The sequence below is a fragment of the Haemaphysalis longicornis genome, unplaced genomic scaffold (assembly GCF_048455015.1).
Source record: "Haemaphysalis longicornis isolate Haplotype H1 unplaced genomic scaffold, Haemaphysalis longicornis Haplotype H1 scaffold_13, whole genome shotgun sequence".
Taxonomy (NCBI): Eukaryota; Metazoa; Arthropoda; class Arachnida; order Ixodida; family Ixodidae; genus Haemaphysalis; species Haemaphysalis longicornis.
The window spans coordinates 86,579,519-86,601,928 of record NW_027526233.1 but is presented as its reverse complement, the minus strand read 5'-3'; the positions used below and the strand labels follow the sequence as shown (position 1 = coordinate 86,601,928).

The 22,410-nt window shown below is 46.9% G+C and overlaps 2 protein-coding genes across 2 annotated transcripts; both read left to right on the top strand.

The window, feature by feature from the left end:
• The first annotated feature begins 124 nt into the window (after positions 1-124).
• On the top strand, positions 125-21,821 carry LOC144164379 (flavin reductase (NADPH)-like). Its single transcript, XM_077694901.1, has 5 exons — positions 125-287; positions 6,258-6,419; positions 7,898-7,987; positions 9,416-9,547; positions 18,233-21,821. Exons 1-5 carry the CDS (start codon positions 203-205, stop codon positions 18,385-18,387), a joined length of 624 nt encoding a protein of 207 aa, XP_077551027.1. The 5' UTR covers positions 125-202; the 3' UTR covers positions 18,388-21,821.
• On the top strand, positions 931-2,262 carry LOC144164378 (methylglutaconyl-CoA hydratase, mitochondrial). The gene has a single exon (XM_077694900.1). It carries the CDS (start codon positions 1,220-1,222, stop codon positions 2,144-2,146), a length of 927 nt encoding a protein of 308 aa, XP_077551026.1. The 5' UTR covers positions 931-1,219; the 3' UTR covers positions 2,147-2,262.
• Positions 21,822-22,410: the final 589 nt, after the last annotated feature.

Sequence of the window (22,410 nt, the reverse complement as noted above, 5' to 3'; positions counted from 1 at the left end):
GAAATCTAAATTTAGCCTACGTAGACACATACCCGTCAGTTGGCCTCGAGGGCCACCTGTTAAAACGTCAGTCATGTGACTCTACTTTCCTTCTCGCATCCGCCCACCCGCAGTTCGTGATCGTCTGCAATCAGCTGAACCAGAGCTGAACCACTCGAAAGTAGGCGTGCCAAACCGGACCAAACACGTACTACGTTAACCAATGGCCCCCACAATCAAGAAAGTTGTCTTGTTCGGATCGACTGGTAATACAGGACGTGCAGTTCTCGACTACGCGATCAAACAAGGTAAGTTTGTTCGTGATTAAACTTCGAGTAGCGCTGCGTCCCGCTTCCTCGTATCGCACGGCAAGTGTGACGACGCGTTTTATATTTATAATGTCCAAGATTATACTATTTGGTTTCGCCCTGTCAATTCTTCTTTTCTTGCTTCCTGCGCACCCATGCAGTTCAATTACATGGTTCAGTTTTAATCACATATATGGAAGCCCATCAAATTGTTTCGCGCGCGTAACTGTTCGAAGCGACCTTGTGCTTGTTTTTAGGCTGCGTTTGTTTTTATGCGCTGCGGCCGGTGCTTGTTTCACAGGCGCCTGATAGATAAAAATCTACGGATGTTTTTCGCTGGGTGCATGGCTGGGTGTTCATTGCAAAGCAAGATTTCAGGCGCGACTCGTACACATCGTCAACACTGATTTTGTGCGCGCGTCCGGTTCAGTCATCACATGTTACTATCGGTTATTGCATGGAGGAAAGAAAAGGTTTTCCTCCATGGGTTATTGTAATAACCATACTGTTATCTTCACAGAGCGCCAGCTTGTCACACCTCTCCAGGAAAAAGTTTACTGTTGCCCGTGATGTCCACCGGAAAGATCGCGGCGCTGCGAACGAGTTAGTTTTTTGCAGCATTCGGTTGCAGCGCTAATGTCAACCTTGTTAGTGCTGGCAGCGGCGTTTTGCAGAACTAGGGTGCAAAAGTAGCAGCTTCCACCGGATGCGTGGCGTGACCACTTGAGATTATCAAAACTTTCGTCTGTGGTCGTGTGGTGTTTTGGGGCAAGTTTTGGCTACAGCACCGCTCGCACGCGGTGCATCCAGGCGGGAAGTGTTTTATTTTCTGCCGTAGCGAAAAGGTAGATTGCGGTGTTGTTCCTTCCCGTGCAAGCGGCGGCGTCTTCAAGTCCCCTCCCACTTGTCGCGTGTCTGTTTCCGCATCACCCATGGCGTCTGCACTCCTCGTCCGCACGTTGATGCGGCACTCGCCTCTCCGCTCGACCAGCTGTTGCTGCTCGCGCCGGCTCCTCTCCTCTCAACAAGAGCCGGACGCCGGTCCCACGATCACCTCGTCGGACGAGATCGTCGTCGAGAAACTCAGCGGGCAGCACTCGGGCATCGCCGTCCTGGGCTTCAACCGGCCGCGGGCCAGGAACGCCATCGGCAAGGTCTTCCTCAAGCAGCTCGAGGCCTCGCTGGACTGCCTCCGCTTCGACGAGTCCCTCCGTATCCTCATCTTGCGCAGCCTGGTGCCCGGAGTCTTCTGCGCGGGCGCGGACCTCAAGGAGCGGGCCGCCATGCCCCTGCGCGACGTCGGCCCCTTCGTGGGCCGCCTCCGGGCGGCCACGGTCGCCCTGGAAGACTTCCCCATGCCCACCATAGCGGCCATGGACGGTGCCGCGCTGGGCGGAGGGCTCGAGTTCGCGCTCGCGTGCGACCTGCGCGTCGCCTCCAACTCGGCCAAGATGGGATTGGTCGAGACCACGCTGGCGATCATCCCGGGCGCTGGAGGCACCCAGCGGCTGCCCCGCGTCGTGGGCCGCTCCAAGGCCAAGGAGCTCATCTTCACCGGCAGAGTGCTGGACGGGGAACAGGCGGAGGACATCGGCCTCGTCAACTACGTGGTCGAGCAGAACAAGCAGGGCGACGCGGCCTTCCAGAGGGCACTGCAGCTGGCCGAGGAGATCCGGCCGCAGGGCCCCATCGCCTTGCGCATGGCGAAGCTGGCGATTAATAAAGGAATGGACGTGAGCATCGCCAACGGCCTGGACTACGAGAAGGCGTACTACGTGGAGGTGACGCAGTCCAAGGACAGGGTCGAAGGTCTCACTGCCTTCAAAGAGAAGAGGAAGCCCGTGTACAAGGGGGAATAGTGAGGGGCAGTGTCTGGACTAGCGTATACGCTGGGGGATTCTTGCGGACTATGTGCAGTCAATAAAAGCTGTGCAGCCTGTTGCTTTTGCAACTTTGGTTGGCTTGCGTTAATTCATTGCTTGTTCATTGAGTGGTTGTTTGAGCCGGCAGTGATACACGTGGCCCATCTACTGCCCAACGTTTACCGCAACACGCAAGCAGTTGAACTACACAAGGCAGCATATGGAGTTGTGTGAATTGTGAATTATCGAAAATAGTAATACCAATGAATTTTCAGATCACTGCCTTTGTACTTCAAGCTTAGCTTAGTCAATCAAAAGCTATATTTAAATTTGGTAAAACTTAGAGCGCGATTTGACAAGGACAACAGAAAGATAACACAAGCGCTTGTGTTTGTCGTCTTTCTGCGATACTTGTTGAATCGCGCTCTAAGTTTCACCAACTTTCCCAACAGCGTGTTCTACTGAAGTACCACACTTAAATGGTAGGGTTGCTTGAGGTCATGCTTTGCAACTGCAAAGCATGGCTAGTGTGGAAAAATAGTAAAGGCTGTGTTCAGCGAGCTTTAGTCCGGTGCCAGTACTGTGCTAAGGCAGATTCTTTTTTTGTGTTGGCCTGAGGATACCGCATCAGCCATTCTCTCTTGCGGTCGCACAAATGCCAATCTCAGTAAAGTAAATAATGGGGTGATACCTTCCGACAATAAATTTCTGCCAGCCGGAGGAGTTTAGATGGCAGCCGTACTTACCCTGTGGCTGGAAACTCTCAAGTTGCGAGCTGTGCGGGGAACTTTTGATGTCTGTTTAATCGTGGTTGTGGTGGACAGTCTAGTAATGCTGGCAAAACTGTCCTCGAAAAATTCGTATCTCCACGTAAAGTCAAGTTGGCTAACTATGTGCAACACTCACTCATCATTGCTCTACTGTTATGTAGAAGTTAGAAGCTACCACTTCCCAATGGGAGGCCTGTATTTCACATGAAGGGGGAGTTAACATGCCAGGGTGTCTGTACACCTACTTTGGAGATTGCAGAGACGAGTGAACAGGTGTGCAAACTTTAATTCGCTTTTGTTTTGCTGTTTAAATTTTTTTTTTATTTATTTATTCAACACTGCCAGCCGCCCTTTGGCAGCCAGAGCAGGAGTGGTACAGCGCAGAGTGCGAACACAGAGTTTGCACGCGGCCAGTAACACGGCCCGCGGTTCACAGGGAAGCAATAATGCAGTAAGCTTACAGAGTGTTACGACACACAAGTGCACGCAATCAGTACACGGCCCACGATTCGTAAAGCAGCAGTAATTCTCGTTACAAACGAAATGCCTACATGAGTATACAATAAAACCGGCAATGCTAGTCTAATGCAAAACACAACAAAGTACACTACGCGCATTGCCCAAGAAGTGCGAGAGAAAAAAAAAACTCTGGCGTTGCCATGTAAAGATCGGAAAACACTGCGCAAAAATGTTGTGCAACTTCTGCCGTCGGAAAGTGCTAACGAAGAGATTATTGTGCTGCTGAATTAACGCACTGTTGGTGGCAAGCAAACTGCAGTTTTATGAAGATGTGTGGGTGATCCTGATTCATAACAGTCTGCACGTTGTTTGGACTAAGGTGTACTGAGATGGAGGCCAGAAAGCCACAGGTAGCATTCCAAGGAGAAACATCAGAAGGCTGGTAGACTTTGTTGCTTAAAGTGAGAAACTTATTTATGTACCGTACTTGGATTAGGTACATTCGCAATTAAGTGGTGGCAGCAGCAACCATGAGTCATGCAAATGGAGTGGTGATGGGGGAAGAGCCCTCGACCACACACTGCCCCTGTCTCTGTTCACTACGATTTCACTGCTTTAAACAATATCTACACTGGTCAAGTTAAAAGCAGCCACCTTGCTACCCCTGTACGAAAGGAAGACAACAGAGGATCGGGCAAGATCATGCTACATGAGTTATAAAGAGATCGTCCGCCTATACAGAGAAAGTAGAACGAGGCTTCCGAAGCCGCACAAGCAACTAAGCAGACGGTATTGCGCCGCTTACAGGCAGGGTCGCTCGCACACCCGGCGCTTCTGCACAAGATGTACCCTGCAGAACACGACAACACATGTCCGTTCTGCCGGGGAGACGGCACTCTCGCACACATTATTGGGGAGTGCAAAAAACTCAAGACACCCCCCAATTCCAACCCACTCGAGCGATGGGAGACCTTACTGTCCAGCTCTGACCTCCCCATTCAGCAACAGCTGGTGGCTAGAGAAAGGAAAAGAATTACTGGACACATATGGGTCCCGCGAATAGGGAACCACCCCATCTAGGGCCTGCGCGCACCAACCATTCTTTATTTGAAGCTCAGTAAAAGTTGCTCACTCACTCACTCGAACTTGAAGAACACCACACAATTGGTCGAATTAAGTGGAGTTCGAATTAGCGGGCGGGTGCTAGAATGAATGGACATCGAACCACACTGTGTGGGCAGAACACAAAAAAGCCACCTCTGGACTCGTTATCGCAAACTAGGCACTGCTACAAGTTTGTAGTAACGCCTATGCTGACTACCCGCGATGGGACAAACAAAAGCAAGACTACGACAACCAACGCGCATTGCGCAGGCCACAGCTGAGTTTGTTGTGCCCGCCACGTGATCGCAGGTCGAGACCAGCAACTGCAGCAGAAAGAAGACATGCGCAGCTGCATAGTGCGTGCTACGCTGTTCTTTCATTTCGTTGTTTTGAATATCTTGTAATTTGGTTTGGTTAGGATTTGCAACACATTGTAATCACTCAGGGCCGACTTCTTCTGCGCGGAACAATGGAAACTATGGGATTCCAAGTTCGAACTGTTGTGGATACCAACGCATTTGAATTATCAGGTTTCCGGCATTGAAATATACAGGGCGGTGCCGGGACCAGGGTGTCAGTTCGAATTAACTGAAAGTTCAAATTAACAAGATTTAATTATAGTGTTTCTAGAAGAAAAAGGAGCACGGTTGCTCTGGGTCCTTGACTCACAATATCTTCTGTGACAACCCTTTCACAAAAGAGAAAAGAAAGGGACACAACATTTACTGCCACAGACTAGGGTGATTGAGGACGGAATTTCTCCGCCCTTCTATTATCCCCAATAAGCTCAAGTTTATGTGAAACTAGTCATGGTCACTTTCTCTTAAACGCTAGGACAAGGTACTGTCATTTTCACCAGGAATTGTATACTCAGTTTCAACTTTATTGACCTGCAAATGGCTCCATTCAGATATTACCAAAGAGAAATGATCGCTTATAATTCTCTGTAAAGAAAAAAACACCCCAAGGAATTGTTCATCTCTGCTACCACTGGTTCGAATAGGGATTGGCATTGTTATCCACAAGTAGAATGGTTTTCAGGAAGGGGACTGGAGAGGTACATGTCATAAAATAATCTCCACTTAGGATGGGGACTTCACAGCGTTGATCTACCCTCAGTGAACATCCGTTGATCTACCATCCGTTAATTAAGTGACAGCTCACAATAACGGGGTGCATAGCAGGGCAAAAATACATGGTCACGTCAGGTGTACCAAGAAACACTGACAGTTGCCTGCTACCTATGTACCAAAAGTGTAACCAGTCGTGGTTTTAAGGGTTGATGCTGCCCCCATTATTTTCCACGAATTTTGTTTACCATTGCAAAGGAATGCATCCTTGTGTATGCTTTCCCCTCAGCCGTCTTCTCCTCAAAGGATGTACGATCGACATCAGGTGCGAGATGTGGAGGCTCAGCTAGTCAAGCCACTTCACTCCCCAAGCCCTCATGACATTAGGAAGCACCCCCCAATCTGAAATTCATCCCCTGCAGTGGCTAAGGCATTGTGCCACATTAAAGAAATTAATCTAGAGCCTTAAGCTATGGCACACCTCAAAGCACAAGTGCAGCTTTAGTGCGTGAAACCCCATAGTCTGTTTTTTTTTAATCATTAATGTCATTTACATAGCCACGCCCCTCGTTCCTTCTTCCGTTCAAAGCTACGAGCAAACTAGGGATGGCAACAGCAAGGTGTCCCGCCATGTGTCAAGCTGCTGACACCCCGCCCTCTTGCATCGCCGAAGACTAAAAGTGCCTCGTGTCTTACGTCCGGCAGGGTATGAGGTGACTGTCCTGGTTCGAGATGCCTCGAGGCTTCCGGAAACGCCCCAGCCCCACCGCGTCGTGGTTGGGGACGTGCTCAAGAAGGAGGACGTCGACAAGGTTGTGCAGGGCCAGGACGGCGTTGTCGTGGTCCTCGGAACAAGGAACGAGCTGAGTGAGTTCACCCTCAGTGTACTTGGTTCCCCCGTGAAAATGGAAAGAGCATGTACGGCGAGAAATCATAATTTCTGGCTTCACTTCTGGCTTGGTTTATAGATTACAGCTGGAAGCAACAGCTTCAAACTAGAAAAATTATTAGTCTAGCTAGACACGATTGCTTCCAGCTTACAGGTTTTTTTTTTTTTTTTTCTTCCAGCTGGACTGACAAATTCCTGCTGGAAGTAATAGCTGCCAGTCGGAAAAAAAATCTCAATTCAGCTATAAATGAGCTAGAAACTGAATTTTTATGTAGAAATTCTGCCTATTTCTAGCTAGAAGAAATTTCTGTTTCTATAATCCAGCTAAAAAAAATATTTTTCACCTAAGTTTTCATCTACTATCAACTGCACTTGATGATAAATCCCTCAAGCATATCTGTGCTACTCATAAGTTTCCTTTTTTTTCTTTTTTTTTTTTTTGAATTTGTATATCTCTGGCTGCGGTTTCTTGTCCATCTGTGCGTGTGTAGCCTCAAAGAAAGAGGTGTTTGAAAAAATGGATTGCACGTGAAGTGTCATTGTAGTCAGCATCGTTGGCCTCACATGTCACGGCTGCAGAAGTGCTACGAAAGTAGCCTTCAGTATGCCGCCGAGTAACTTTAAATCGGTTACAGGTTCTGCCCTCCATCGTGTTCCCACATTTGCCATGCTGCCTGGTCTGATAAGGATCACAATCACAACACACTTTATTAACGCTCCCACCAAGAGCTTCTGCCCGTCTGAACCACAGTCACCCAATCTCTAGAATCAAGTGCCGTACATTATAAATGAATAGTTCTTTCTTTCCTCGCGCAATATCAATTTGGAATTCACTACCCAATGACATAGCTTCGTGCCCTGACTGCAAAATATTTCGCAAAAAACTTGAAACAACGAACCTTTCAGCGTTCACGTGATGCTCCTGCCGAATCGATTGTGCAAATTTCGTTGTCATGTTTTTTTTTTTTTTTTTCCCTTTTATTCTGCCCAGTTCATCATGTTTGCCATATAGTTTCGCAATTTCTAACTGATGTCTACTTCTATTGTGTTCTTCTTCTTCTTCTTGTTTTCTCTGTATGTATTCTTATACCTTGGTGCAAGCGCCCCCTTATAATGTAATGCCTTCTGGCCTTTAAGGAGCAAATAAATAAAATGAAATGAAACATTACCATTAGTACCAGGGAGGCTACACCAGGCTGGTGGAACCATACCAGCAAGGTTCCATGTGAACCAAACAGCATTCCCTCGCCGAAACAAGACTGGCCGCTCTGGTGTAGTATATTGGGATAAATCTTCGCATTCCAGGATCTATGCCTTCATCCTACAGATGGTGATGATGATGACGATGATCAATCAGGCTCGGCGTCTAAGCGATGGGTTTTTTTTCCCATGCTTTGATGAATGCTAGCCAAGATAACTGGGGAAACATTCTAAAGTGTTCGACGTTTGCGTGCAGGTCCCACGACAGCGCTGTCTGATGGCCTGAAGAACATCCTGCAGTCTATGTCGGAGCACGGCGTGAAGCGCGTCTCCGTCTGCATTTCTTGTGAGTCCTGTAACCGTGAAGATGGTTAATTAATTAGTGCAGTAGGCCAGCACTCGCTCAAAGCTTTGATGTTTCTGTGTCTGTCTCAATTGAGGAACGCTGTCACAGTCTCTTTCGAATGTAATGTATCTGTGTAAAGATATTTGAGTTGCGGCTTTTCAGTTGGCCAAACAATTAGAAAGAGCAGGGTGGGGCACCATACGTGTTCAAGCAGAGTGCAACAGTGAAAAAGAATTTAAAAAATAGGTGTTTTACTGCAGGGATACTATATGGAGAGTCTAGTACCCTAGGGGGTCCACTTAGGGATATAGCAAGAGTCTAGTACATCATGATGTAGTTGTGTACAGGATTTTAAAAGCTGTGCTTGTCAGAAAATGAAGCAGCACAATTTAATTTAATGATTGCCAGGCATGCACGATAATGTTAGCAGAAGAAACAACATTAGGTTATTGCTCTGGCCGTCAGCAAAGCATATTAATTGTGCCTGTGTTTGTGTTTTGACTCTTCAGTCACGATAGCGTGGAATGTTACTTTAAGGTGCTACACCAGTGCATTTAAAGGTGCTGCTGCTAACTCCACTACATCATGTGAGGCCACCTGTTTGTGTCAAAATGTTGATCCCCAGCAGCCTTGCCACCGAATGAAAAGAAGATGTCAGTATCGAACCACCGAGAAAGCCACGCATTTTCTTAAATGCAGAGAATTTAGAATCATTTTGGAGGATGTCAGATCAAGACACAGCCACTTTTAAAAATGAGAACCCTAGATCTATACGTTTTAAGGCATGGGTGTTGTAAGGCACGGAAAATTGTTGGTACCAAAAAGTTGTCAAAGTTGTGGCCGCACCAAGCCTGAGCCGGTAGGCTATTGCCCTACGTGCAATACGTGCCACATTGAGAGGTGAAGGTACTGACTGGCATAGGCATGCGCAGAGTTCTGGATTAGGGAGGGCAAAGTCTTACCGCTGCCCCCCCCTTACAGCAACTCCCGATCTCTTCCCACTGAAGGCCTAGCGGTCCAAACGCTGTGCAAAGAGGAATGGTTATAAAATTTTTATTTCAATGCGATGGAATTGCAACACATACAAAATATTTCTGAACAGAAATTTTTACTTTCATGTGTTACATCGGCAAGGTATGGGGCAAATTTGGCGCCCCCTTTCAGATGATTAGGAGGGGCGGCCGCCCCCCCTGCCCCCCCCCCCTGTGCGCACGCCTATGCTGACGGGGACGAATGGGAGGCTTCCGGCGATGGCAAGCGAGCAGAACAACCCCAGCTGGTTGATCAGATGGTGGCATACGTAGGCACAAAGTTCAACAGACATTTCAAGAGCAAATCAACAGGAGGAGGTCCATTTAGGCTTTCACTTTTGCATTCTTAGAAAGTCTTAAGCACTAGTTTAGCCTCTTTTATTGTTGTCTTACGCAGCGTTCCTGTTCTGGGAGCGTGCCAAGGTTCCCGCGCAGTTCATTCCGTTGACCGAGGACCACGAGCGCATGTTTCAAGCCCTCAAGGCCTGCGACCGCGAGTGGGTGGCCATCTTCCCACCACACATCGCTGGTGAGTACGACAGCTTGACAGCCGGACCAGAGACTTCACTAGATACATCCTTTGCACATGCTCTCTTCAGCTCTGATTAAGTTTTCCTCTCTCTTCGATCGGGATTTGCCAATAAGCAAAAATGAGTTTTGCAAAAAATTAAGGTAGGGGTGGGCACCTAGTGATTTTTGGTTTTGAAGCAAATAATCGTTTTGCTTGAACAGCTGTTAATTGAAGAGAATATTTACCAATTTCTAATAAGGAAACTGAATGTTACCATTTCTCAAGCTTGCTTCAGTAAGTGTATAGCCTGTAGAAAGATAAAAGGCTTCTTTGAAAACTGTTTGCCGAATTTTTCTGTGCCATGTATATTGATCGTTGCGTTGGCGGCAGGATGGATGAGATGAGCCGTGGTTGATGTTGAAGCGATGCATTTACAAAAAGAGATGCAATCTATTTAAGATGCGGCCATCACAGCTCGAGCGATGCCCCGTGCCACCCGTCTTTGTCGTCGTCAATACAAGTCGGTCATGGCCTACGCTCCATATTGTCCATTTCCTTTTCTTTTCGTTACAATATAAAACACACACACAGAAACTATCCTGCTGCTTTCGGTTGTATTGATAATGTTATATGTTATATGGGAGCACATTTTATCATTTCGTGGGGTGACCTCAACCACAAGTGTTAAATTGTATTTGTGTAATTCGGTTATATTCTGTCAAGATGCAATTAAAGGGGCACTGACACAAAATTTTGAAGGCGAGATAACTTCGGAGATAGATTGGTGGGAACACACATACATCATCTGCAAAATATCAGCGGCGAATACAGCCTAGAACATATTTAAAATCAGTTTTGAAGTGTGCGAAACGCAACCAAGTAGCCAGCAGAGGACCACGCGCAATTGTAAATAAACAACATCCAAACACGTCACGAGTTTGTGTTTGCCGCTTCCGCGTTACCGGCGTTTTGCGCCGGCTCGCGCGGCTCGCCGCTCCAATCGGAGGGCCGGAGGGCGGAGCTTCTGCTCTCGAGAACGAACGACCCGATCGTTGGCGGCGGAGGTGCCGTGATTTCGTCAGCTAATCGGGCAGCTGGCCGCGACCAAAGTTCTACAGCGATTCCAGGCACTCTGTTCCTATTACTGTTTATTACCATTGGATGCGAAAACGCGCCGGAGGCACGAAAAGCTCACTGAGCTAGCCGCACGGTCGCTGTGCAGGCGGCGGCCACGGCCGCGAAGTGGCCCAGGCCGGCGCAGGTAGCTCGAGTGATAGCTTGTTACCGCTGCACGAAATTGTCCCCAAGTCCCGACCATGGTGGCTTACGTGAGAAAAGAGTTAATGATGCGATGGCGGGTTGCATTAAAAATTGTCATCTGCACCGGCCGCTTACGAGAGCGGCATTCGAATATCCGCCGCAGTGCTGAGCCGAACACATCTGTAGGCGGACCTGTAGGCAGACCGGCCGGCTGCTCCCAGCGCGCGTCTTGCCACCCACTGTCTCGAGCGTCGCGCGTCGTTCTTTAGCCGCGGTAGCATTTGCACTCGCAGCGCCTGCGTCACATCCACAGTCACTTTTTAGTAATTAAGCGCCTCACGAGATCAGTACGTGGGGGCATTCGCAGAAACTGCCGTCGATGCGGATTCGACAGTGCTACGACGGCTCTGCTCTGTGATATCCCTCCGACGGTCACGTGGTCAGCTTTGTTCACACAAAATCCACAAAATCCATCGTTTCGCGGCACTCGCTGAAACCGAAACTGCGACTGGCCGCATTGAAAATGCCTCTTATTAAACAACCGTCGCACGCTGAAGCAAATGAGGTTTCTACAGGTTATAAGTAGGTCACTAGCTACTTATCGCAACAAAAAAAAACAAGATGCAAAATTTTTGTGTCAGTGCCCCTTTAACACAATTCTTAAGAAAAAAAAAAACATAAGTCACATCAGCCCTGGGGAGGAAGCATGGTGTATGGATAGGGTTGTTTGTTTTTGGGTTTTATATTTTTAAATCAGGGGGTGAAAATTGGGTGCTATTTTTCGAACTGATAACCAGGGAGAAATCGAGTTTCTTTGTAAAGCCATTTTGAAATCGGGGGTTTTTTGGGTCAAACCTACAGATGTACTAGGTAATGCCAGAGTCCTTCAAAAGCATTGAAGGGCTCTGGTGGTACACTCAGTTTATTTTAGATGGTATCACAAACTTCTTAACTCTACTGTATCAAAGTCGGTTTTTATTTCAAGCTAGTATAATCGGGAGGACATCAGCGGTTTGTTGAAAATGCTCTCCGAAATTTGGAATTTCTTTGGAAATGGATCAAGTAATGATGACAGTAAAGAGCAGTGATAACTTCCAAGAAATGAGACATTTTATTCTCGAAAAGCTGCGTCATCGATTTTTCACTCATCCTTGTTTAAAGACATTACCATCAGCGTGCACAACATGTCAGTATGAATTCGAGACCTGTACAACGTCAATGTAGCATTTACGAGCCTGAGGGAGCTAGCGGCAGTCAATCTCAATGAGTTCGGAAGCTGTGTTTATAAGGCTTGCTTCCAGCAAGTACTGGTTCAGAACTGCAGACCGTCAGCCCACGATTATGCAGATCGCTACTTTGAAAAGGTCCATTCGGGGAGAAATCAGGCTTAACCCGATTCTCTTCAAACATTTGTTCGGGGTGTAAAACTCTCGTAAAATCGGGTTTTATGGGAAAACGAACAATCCTACTTATAGAGCCTAGCAAGACACAAAAAAATAACCTGTTTTCAGAGCCTCGTCCACACCCCTTTCTAAGTGTGGTATATATGGCGCTCGCGGGTTCGTTTTTCAGTGCTACAACACGTGGATATTTTATATTTCAAAACCACTGGCGCACCCTGAATGTCTCGCGCACAAAGCCTCAAAGCAATGGTTCCACGAAGGGCATATGCCATCCATTATTTATAGAATGGATGGCATGAGGAATATAGAAATATAGAAACACATAGAAATACTTCAAACCAAGGCAGTGCAGGTGTGCGTGGAAACAAAAAGCTTCATGAATGCGTCAGTGTCAGCCCCTGCTTGTGACAAAAGCTTTATCTCGGTGTCTAATCTCGCGTGATACTTGTCAAGTTCATTGTTCTTTTTTATGTCCCATACGGAAAATGAATGGGAATCAGGATTTCAAAAAGATCAACTTCACGCATCATATTTGACCAGAAAACTGCAGCAACTCGGGTACTATACCAGTATGCAGCTGTTATTTCTTACTTAGAGAGTGTTGACTAGGGCAGCTTGAAGACAAACACGTTATCATCATATACCAAAAAAGAAGCTGGAGTGGGAAGTTGCCCAAACCGCAAGGAGTGATAAGTTGAGGCGTGCCACGTACTAAAGCGCCTTCCTCCTCTTGCTGCTTGGCCACATGTCACCGGAGCAGTGCGGGAAAGCCCATCGCCTGGCCATGTACTTGAACTTGGAAATACTTTGAAAATTTACTCGAAACTTTCTAATAATGCTGTTCAATTTGAAGCCGAACCCACTATTGTTTTATTCGATTTGATATTTGGAAGTTGCGAATGTTCGTGCACCCATATTCAAAGCACTATTCCTGGAAAACACGTCGCGAGGCTTGCACTAAAACTGAACTGGCTGGCTTCATCTGTTGGGATTCAATAAACATGTATTAATAATCCACAGATTTTCAAGAATACCCGCGTTTTTTGCAACTTTTGCCGGGAAAGCAGAGAAAAAGCATCTAGCGGACTTATTAGATCGTGTTCCTAGACTACGTACTTGCGCTGAAATTAAGGGGGGCCGTGCCGAGCAAAACTATTTTTGCTATTTGGGGACCAAATCTAATCAAAGTAGGAGCATTTATGTAGTTAACTATTCTAATAACAAAACTGGAATCACAATAAGAGTATCTTGTATAATTTTTGAGTTAGAAGAATAATTACCTTGACCAAGTCACCCAACAATAATTGCCATATTAGGCAAGAGCTCAACAAGTTGTTTATGTCCGTGTTGTCAGGAAGGTCTATTTTGAGCCGAGAAGCTATTAGATTATTGCTTTGTTTCCTGTAGAGATTCATTAAAAAAAAAGAGAGAAGTTTCACTTTTGTTAATTGTGACATGATACTATTTCTCATCTGAAAGGGAAGTGAAAGTTTTCTTGTTCATTTTTTTATACCTAAAGAATTTAAAACAATAATTTAATCGCTTCTCAGCACAGACTAGACCTTCCTGATCACACTGACATAAACATCTTGTTGAGCCCTTGCCTGATTAGTTAATTATGCTTAAAGGAGCCATGAGGAGAAAATACAACTTTGTTTAATTTGAAAGAACTAGGATTCAGTATCTCACTCAGCTCCTTTACAGCCACAAAAGATGTTTTTTTTAACGAAGAAAAAGCAAGATGCATTTAAAAACTTTCAAATTTTGCGCCACAGTGATGAGCAAGAACAACGTCATACGGGCCAACAACGAAACATAATTTTTGAGTGCGTTAACTGCTAGTTGGCATTCAAGTGAGGCGGTCAAATGGAATTAGAGGCCCCATTACAGACGTCCAGTCATGTGTCGTCGCGACAGGTCAGTTAGGCGGCCGCCAATCGCACAAACAAGGTTCCGTGACGCCATAGAAAAGTTGCGGGAAATTGGCGGGGGGGCCGCAACTGCTTCACACATTTTCTTTTATATCTCCGTTATTTGTTTGAAGAGTGTGATGATATTGGTATCACTGTTATCGGGACTAAACAGTCTTTCTAATTAACCCAACTTGTTTTGTGTCTTCATGGCTCCTTTAATGCAAGTTTCAGGCAATTAACCTTGTAACTCAAGAAGCACCGAAGATATCCAGAAACGGATTTCACTTTCGTTGTTAGGATGGTTGTTGACATATGTACATGCTCCAAATTTGGTTAGATTTGGTCCGTAAAGAAAAAAGTCATTTTACTTCCTATGTCCCCCATTAACAGAAAGTAACAGAAAGAAAAGCTGCCGCCCCACAGTTTTTCACCGACGAGCTGGTCAGTTGTCAAACAACCATTGGTCCTGTAAACACTGTACGCCCGCTGTTTACAACCCACATATGTGTGAAAGGTGACCTGGATTATGAAACAAGGTTCAGTTGCATTTCCGGCTCAATGGCCCACTGTTTAAACTGCAAACTTAATGGAAGCAGTGGCATATGCAAACACTCCGAACTATGACTTCACCATGGTAAACAGGTATGACCAATTCTTACGACACCATGTTTATTGCGCCGAGCCCAATTCTCCTTATTTTTTCCTCCACCCCTTTCGATTGGCAGCCGTCCTTGTTGCTTTAGTAGTGGATTGGCCGTTGACCGTGTGCACAGCTTCTCTTTTGCAAAGCTTGGTGACCGCCTTTGCTCTTGCGGCTCATTCCGTCTCTTCTTTTCTTTGTATCAAGTTTTTTTTTTTTTTTTTTGTTCGTGCGGAGGCCAGAATGACTTCCAGAATGGTTATATTTCTGTGACCCAGAGAGGTGTGTCGTAGTGTCCCCACAGTTGGTACTTGCTACTCTGTGTAGGGCTGGTCATGCTTTTCTTTGTTTTTCTTTCTTTTTTTTTTTTCTTAGTGATTTTGCCTTTTTTTTCAACGTTCGCTGAAATGACGTCCTTGTCTGCGTCAGGTGATTGTCGCGTTCAACTTGCATTTTATCGTTCATTTGGATGCTTGATTTCACCTCGCCGATGGCTTCCCCTGGCACGGCCTTGCGTTCAGCCTCATCTGAGAGTTTTTTAACAAAGACTTCAGAGGTGTGAGCAGACGAGTTGCTGAGAGTCTCAATCGCTTTACCACATTCTGGTAGGCACCAGAAGTGCTTCCTGCAGAAGTCTGAGTTGCATGTTAAGTCGCGAGTTCGATTCCCAGCCGTGGCGGCCGCTTTTCTGATGGAGGCGAAAAGCAAAAACGCCCGTGCGTATGAGATTTCGGCGCACATTAAAGATCCCCCTAAGGTGGTCAAAATTAATCCGGAGTCCTCCACTATGGCGCGCCTCATCACCCACGTCGCATCGGTGCAGTGAACCCTACAATCAATCAATCAATCAATCTGAGTCGCATATTACGGTGAGTGAAACATGATAGAGCTGGAGTGCTGCAGTGGACCTCCACGACTTGCGCTATTCTGGATTGCAGTTGTGGATGTTTGTGGCAGTGGGATCCGCAAAGTGGTAGATCCGGTCCTCGCTTCGTTCGCTCAGTGTAATGGATGTGAGCGCCAACACCGGTTGACCTGTGGCCAGTGATAGGGAGGACGCTGAACAGATATTATCACTTCTCACATTGATAATGTTGTTGAGCTGCGCACAGGTACCCTTGTGACAACAGTTTGAACGGATTTCTCCTTCAACTCAGCCCTTGAAGATTTGCAGCTCCTTTGCCTCTGCCGGTTTTTCGCCAGCCTTCGAGAGAACTTTGGCTGAATGACAGTGGTACACCAACTTCACTGTGCCTACGCGAATCGAAGGTGGTGTGTGTGACCACGGAGGCCTGCATCTTCACGGAGGAAACTGTCGGCCACTTATGGGCTCTTAGGATGGAGATTTAGGATGCGGGGTCTCATCTTCAGTGATCATTCGGGTCATCTTGGTGACCACCTTGTCATCTTTTAGCAACATAACAGTCAGTTTGAGACTCAGGCCAGCACACTATGACAGGAACTGTGCCCTAGCTGCTGCACTTCTGGATCCAGGCCACAGAGTAAGAGCAAGACAGTAGGGGAAACGTGGCTTCACAGGGCAGCCAGGTAATGTCCCAAGCACGTGGCCCAGGGCATGCCAGCGGCATCGGTTGCGGGAGAAGAAACCGCACGGCCACCTCGACCGGCATTTTATTGCGCATCCCCGGAATGAACTGTGACTGCTCACATCTTTCCTGTCTGTCAGCTACTTTACCATAGCAACTATATGAAGCCTTGTAGTCCACGCTGTCTTTCATTGTGGCCATATCTGGTTTCTCACCTGTGAATGCCGCAATGAGCTGTTTCACATCCCACACGTATTCGTGGTCTGTGAGCCAGGTGGGTTCAACGCTTCAGGGCTCAATTCTGGCAGCTGTACCGCCAAGGGGTCGACCGGGCCATTTATGACATATCGTTTCGCAACAGGGAATACAGAGGTTAGGTTGTAGCCTGCCGTAGCTTTTAATTTGTCACAGGTGTACGAGACTGCGACATCTTCGCTAGGGCCTCGGAGGCGTACACATTTCCGCAAAGTGGGAATCATAGGTGTTGAACAAGCCATGGAAGACAGCGGGTAATGCCATGCTTGGGCAGGTTTGCACAGGTGTTGTTCTGCAAGTGAGCACTTGATGTGGGCGGGCCATGCCCAGTGGGCAGCAAGGGTGTCGATCGGCTGTGCCCAACAAACAGCATCGTCCTGGGAGCCATGGAAGACCGAAATGCCGGTGTGGGCAGGAGGTGAAGACACGCTGCAACGGCCGCTCTCTGCAGAAAATGCAATGGCCACGGAAATCACAGCACTAACGGGGAAAGCAGCGGCGAGTCCAGAAGACGTTGACCGCTCGGGAAGGTCACGCCTTGGCCGAGTTGCATGGGGCCGGAAGGTTTCGCACTGTGCTGTAGCAAGAAATTGCGACCGCCTAACAGAACTGTACTCTTTGTCCTTCTCAAGCTCAGCATCTCTCCTTTGCAACTTGGCTGCTGTTCCCTGGACTTAGTGGTCGACTGCTTGCAATCTGACCGTGCTCCCAGCTTTGACCTCTTAAAGCCTCACTGTCCCTACAGTGTCTATGTTGGATGGCAATCAGATACAAAAGTGTATTCCGGGAATTCGTAGAAGCATCAAGGCTGTCAAGAGCTTTAGTTTTACTGTTAAGGCCTGTGTAGGGGCTGTTAAACAGTTGTTTCACTTTGGAAAAAACCTTAGAAGTGGCATAAATTACCTATTATTCCAATTTTCAGGTTTCCTCCTTCATCGCTGAATATTATAGGTTCAATTTGTCCCCCCTCTGTCCTTTGGGGGAAATCTCTATCCACCGTGCCAGGGTGAACTGAACTCGCATCACCAAATGCTCACAAGTGATCATCACTCTGCAGCATAGCTTATTGTTTAGTGGCTGTAGGCACTGGAAGATCCTCAGACATTTAATAATAACACGTTAGTAAAAATTCAGATGACTGCCACTGACTGTTACGAGTGTGGTCTCAACTGCATTCATAATTTTGTATTGTCAGATCAGTGTGGACCAGGGTCGTCATTTGGGCATGGAGGAAGTAGTCACAACGCGCGCTGTGGGGATGCAATGTGACACACATACACATGCACACATCTCCCCATGGAGCCAGGCACCCTAAAAATACCTCCCCTTCTTGGGTACCTATGTACCAGCAGCGTGACCAAGATTCACAATGAGCTTGCACCAAAGCACAACTCCACAACTACCTTCGATCCTTCTGGCCGCAGCTAGCTGCTACAGATTAGCCGGAGAGGAAGGAAAGGGCTCGGAAAACTCGGGATTGGAGTGACTGGAAGTCTCAGTGAAAGGCCTTCACGTTGCAGTGGACACAAACACACTGATGCTTATTATGATAAGAACTATGGTGATTTGAATGAGTAGGATGAGATTTTATGAACTTTGAAATGTCCCTTTTTTTTTTTTTGCCGGTGCCAGGCTCTGACGCACGCAAAAAGAGTAAACCCGTCCTATGACCGATTTGCTTGCAGACGAGCCAGCCAGGGGCAACTACAAGATGGTGAACGACGCGCCCGTGGGCAGGGCCATCTCCAAGTTTGACCTGGCCGAGATACTCGTCAAGGCCCTGACCATGGACGAACACGTCGGACACAGCGTCGGCGTCGGATATCCCCCGGCGTTGTAGACGTCTCTGGGGGACCGTTTGCCTTGCCTCCTCCTTAAGTGTCACGTCTCTGTGGCGCTTGTTTTGCATTGCAGGGCAAACGCGTGAGGACGGAATATACGGAATTAACCCTTGGGTGTGACCTCGTTATGCATCGTGCGTCTGTGCTTGCCCAAGGGCGCTACTTTTTGATGCGCTGGATATAATCCCAGTATTCAAGTGTTGGGCGTAGAGTGTAGTGTGATTAGTGTGCATTCCTCAGTATACAGTAGACTCTCGATAAACGGAACTTCAAGGGACCAGAAAAATTAGGTATGTTTAACCGGAGTTCCGTTTAATGAGATAGATTTGTGAAAGCGCAAATTTCTATGCGTACACACTTAATAGCATTTCACGGAACTATAAGCACTAGAAGGTGAATGTAGCTGATAGTTTTTCAGAAAGCAAGAAAACTACAAGAAGCGTAGGCACAGCATTCACAAAGTTGATTTGGCAACAATGAGGCGCTGTGCACTACAAAATCCATCAATTATTTTTGTTTGAGTCCTTGCAACTGCATCTTCACGGAGGCTAGAGGCCTCAACTTCGTGAGTGCTTACGAGCCACTGAATAGAAGACGGCAACGTGGTAATGAAGGATGAATAGCACAACGATGGCACGAACGAGGCGACAGGAGGTGAGCCCTGTAGCCTCGACGTCTAGAATCGAGACCTAACGACTGGAATAAGAACTGCGATGTTGCATTCGTTGCGCTAACACGGCTAACCACTTACGAGGCCAACAAGGCTTAAAAAAAGCATGGAGGAAGAAAAAAAAACAAGAACGAAACAGCCAAAACCGTAAAGCGCTGATTCTCATGCCAGTGGATTTTACAAGAAGTTCCATTTCTGGTTCCGTTTACACAATGACGCAGAAATTTTAGTTCCGATTACCGAGAGTTTTAATACGTTATCTCAATACAAAACCAACCAACTTACAGGCTGCTATTCCGTTTAAGCGGCAATTCCGTTTAAGCGATTTCCGTTTATCGAGATTCTACTGTATTTTTTGAGTGCTTGCGGAGTGCACCAGCAGCATGTGTAACATCAGGAGCAGGCTGTTCAGCTTAAAGTGCATAGTACTACCAACGTGAAGCACGAGCCATTGTGTTTGGGCTCACGTGTTGGCTTCTGGTTGTTGTCTATTTGCGTGCAGTGATTTTTATGGAGATGGTGTGCGTACTATATGCTAGATGAAATGGCTGCACACAAAGGGTGAAAAAGGAGTAGGAAAAGGAAATGATGCAGATTTTCCTTTCAAAGTTTGCTGCAAACAGTTGCCCAAATGAGTTTAGCCATGTGTGAAACTTGATGGAATGAATAGCCAGTATATACCGTATAAGTCGGCGTATAGGTCGAGCCGGAATATATGTCGAACCCCTTAACTTGCAGCCGAGAAAGGGGGGAAAAAGTTAAGCCAGTCACTGAATATAGGTCGAAGGGTGACTTTTCGGCAAAAGTTTCAGTGAAAAATCTCTACCTACACTCTGACCTATACGGTAGGTGCGTTCGATCAGAAATACTCTTTTTGAACCAAGCCATGGCGTTCTGTTTCAAAGAGCTGTTGGATGCAGAATGCCGTGGTCTCTGTGATCTGTTTCCTCCATGGGTGCAGAAATAATGCAGCATGTTTTATGCGTGTTCCTTAATTTAATAAAAAGAAAGAAACCTTTGGAAACACTTGGCACTGCAGATCAGATCAGATTAAACTTTATTGTTGCACTGTCGTTTTTATTTTATGCATGGCCAGAGGAAAGTACAAACCACGGGCGCAATTTTTTTTTTTTTTTCCATTTTCATTTTGAGTGAGCCCTGATTTCCTGAAAGCAGATGACCCATATATGCTGCAGCACAAGCAAAGTTTCTGCGCATGTCATTGGCCAGAGGGCTCACAAGTGCAGCTACATAGAGATCGAGGCCACGGCAGCCGCTTTTCTGATGGAGGCAAAAGGCGAAAACGCCCGTGTGTTCAAGATTGCGGCGCACGTTAAAGATCCCCCTCGAGTGGTCAAAATTAATCCGGAGCCCTCCACTACGGCGCACCTCATCATCTGTGTAATGTCGGGGCGTTAAACCTCGTAATCAATCAATAAATCAAGATTCAAATGGACGCAATGGGTGTTCTTGAAGCGGATATGACTCAGAATGCAGCCCAAGAACAGACACATTTCAAAAGTACGGTTGCTGTGGTTTATTAGTGGCATTGCTTCAGGTTGTTTGACTTGCAATAGCTTGGCTGCACTGTTAAAAGTAACTTCACTTTTAATTTAACTTTACATTGCTGTGTAATGAAATTTGAGGACTGGGGTTCATTTTCTGTGTTTGGCCTTTCATCCAAGCTCAACTCTATGTGGGACTTTGTCTTAGCTCTCCTACTTAAGAGGTTCGCTGTAAGACTTTGTTTTTACGGCACCACTGGACGTAGCAAACAATCTGGTTCAGGGATGGTCAGAGGTGTGGAGCAACCTCACGAATAAAAAAAAACATTCTAGACAGTTCACATTCATTTCGTAGCTTTTATTTGTTTTAAACGCACAAAGTGACAGTTGCGAGATCTTAAGTTTGTCAGACAAGGCCACTGAAGCTTGCAAATTGGTTCAACCCTTGCCTTTAGGTTGTGGTCTCCTTACAAAGATTTGTTTGTGTGCATCTGTGTTCTGATTTACAGGAGCATTGTAAACCAGAGCTAACCAGGTCGGTTTTGTGCTCTGGTAGGAATGTGGTACATTACAGAATGTAGAAGTGTTCCGCAGGCAACCGTGCTATTGTCTGCCTTTTTTTTTTTTACCAGATTCTTATAATTTTACAGTCGGGGTTCATATTGCTTTCATTGTAATTACGGATATCACACGCGCACACCCAGAGAAAGAAAAGGGAGAGCCATCAGGTTGGCGGAGGTGTTACCTGCACGTGTTTTGTGACTTCCCAAGGCACGAAAGTCACACGCCTGCTTTGTGCACGGTGGTGTGCATTTAAGAGAAATCGCAATTAAATCTTCCAAGACAACAAAAGCACCTCTGCCCCACCTCCATATATATTGCGAAGAAATGGGGCACTGCCCGCCGCGGTGGCTCAGTGGCTAAGGCGTTGCGCTGCTGAGCATGAGGTCGCGGGTTCGATTCCCGGCCACGGCGGCCACTTTTCTGATGGAGGCAAAAAGCAAAAGTGCCCGTGTGTACGAGATTTCGGCGCACGTTAAAGATCCCTCTTAGGTGGTCAAAATCCGGGGTGCCTGCATTGCGTCAGCACGTTACAATGAATCAATCAATCAGGAATGGGGCACTCCTTCTGGTTGCACATGTTCCCGCCCAATTTTCAGTGTGTGTTGTTTTGTGTGTGCAATATTACAAAAAAAAAGTAGTGTTCTGTTATTTTTGCAATGCTGGTACTGAATAAAAAGACGAAGGAAAAGTTGGATTTGCGTGTGTCATTTAGGGTAGCTAATTTTCTCATCAAACGTGAGAAAATTTCATGTAGAAAATTTTAAGAGCAGGTGTGTCTTCTTCAACAGTGCTGTGCACATCAAGAAAGCCCATCCAGGGATTGGTTCCTGAGAAGACAGCATCACTGTTCTTCACATGTGCTACAAGTAGCCGTCTTCGATGCAACCCGCACACATTCACGAGGTTATGGACAATTATCCATACCCTGTCCGCGTTTCATGGATTCGCCGGGACACGCATCCTGCCCACACTGTGGCAGATCGCGCCTGCCACCGAAGAGACCTCCCACGGCCACTACCACTACTTCGAGTATCTACCCTGGAAGAACTGCTGGCGAAAAAAGAGAACCTCCGGGAGGTCACTTCCACCGCGTGGAACTGACCTCCCCAGTGGGCTCGCTTTCTGGGAGGAGGTCTTGCTGCGGAGGCTTCGAGTTGGGGTGGCGTTATCCCCAGCAGTTACTCACACTTGGCCTGCCCGATACCACGCCCCGTTTGCAGACACCTGCCCCTTCTGTGTGACTCCTGTGCCAGAAGCTGACGTTGAACACCTGCTGTGGACTT

Coding starts and splice junctions, on each gene's coding strand:
- LOC144164379 (XM_077694901.1), top strand. CDS start 203: ATGGCCCCCACAATCAAGAAAGTTGTCTTGTTCGGATCGACTGGTAAT. Junction 6,420..7,897: donor CGGAACAAGGAACGAGCTGA/GTGAGTTCACCC, acceptor GTTTGCGTGCAG/GTCCCACGACAGCGCTGTCT. Junction 7,988..9,415: donor CGTCTCCGTCTGCATTTCTT/GTGAGTCCTGTA, acceptor TGTCTTACGCAG/CGTTCCTGTTCTGGGAGCGT.
- LOC144164378 (XM_077694900.1), top strand. CDS start 1,220: ATGGCGTCTGCACTCCTCGTCCGCACGTTGATGCGGCACTCGCCTCTC.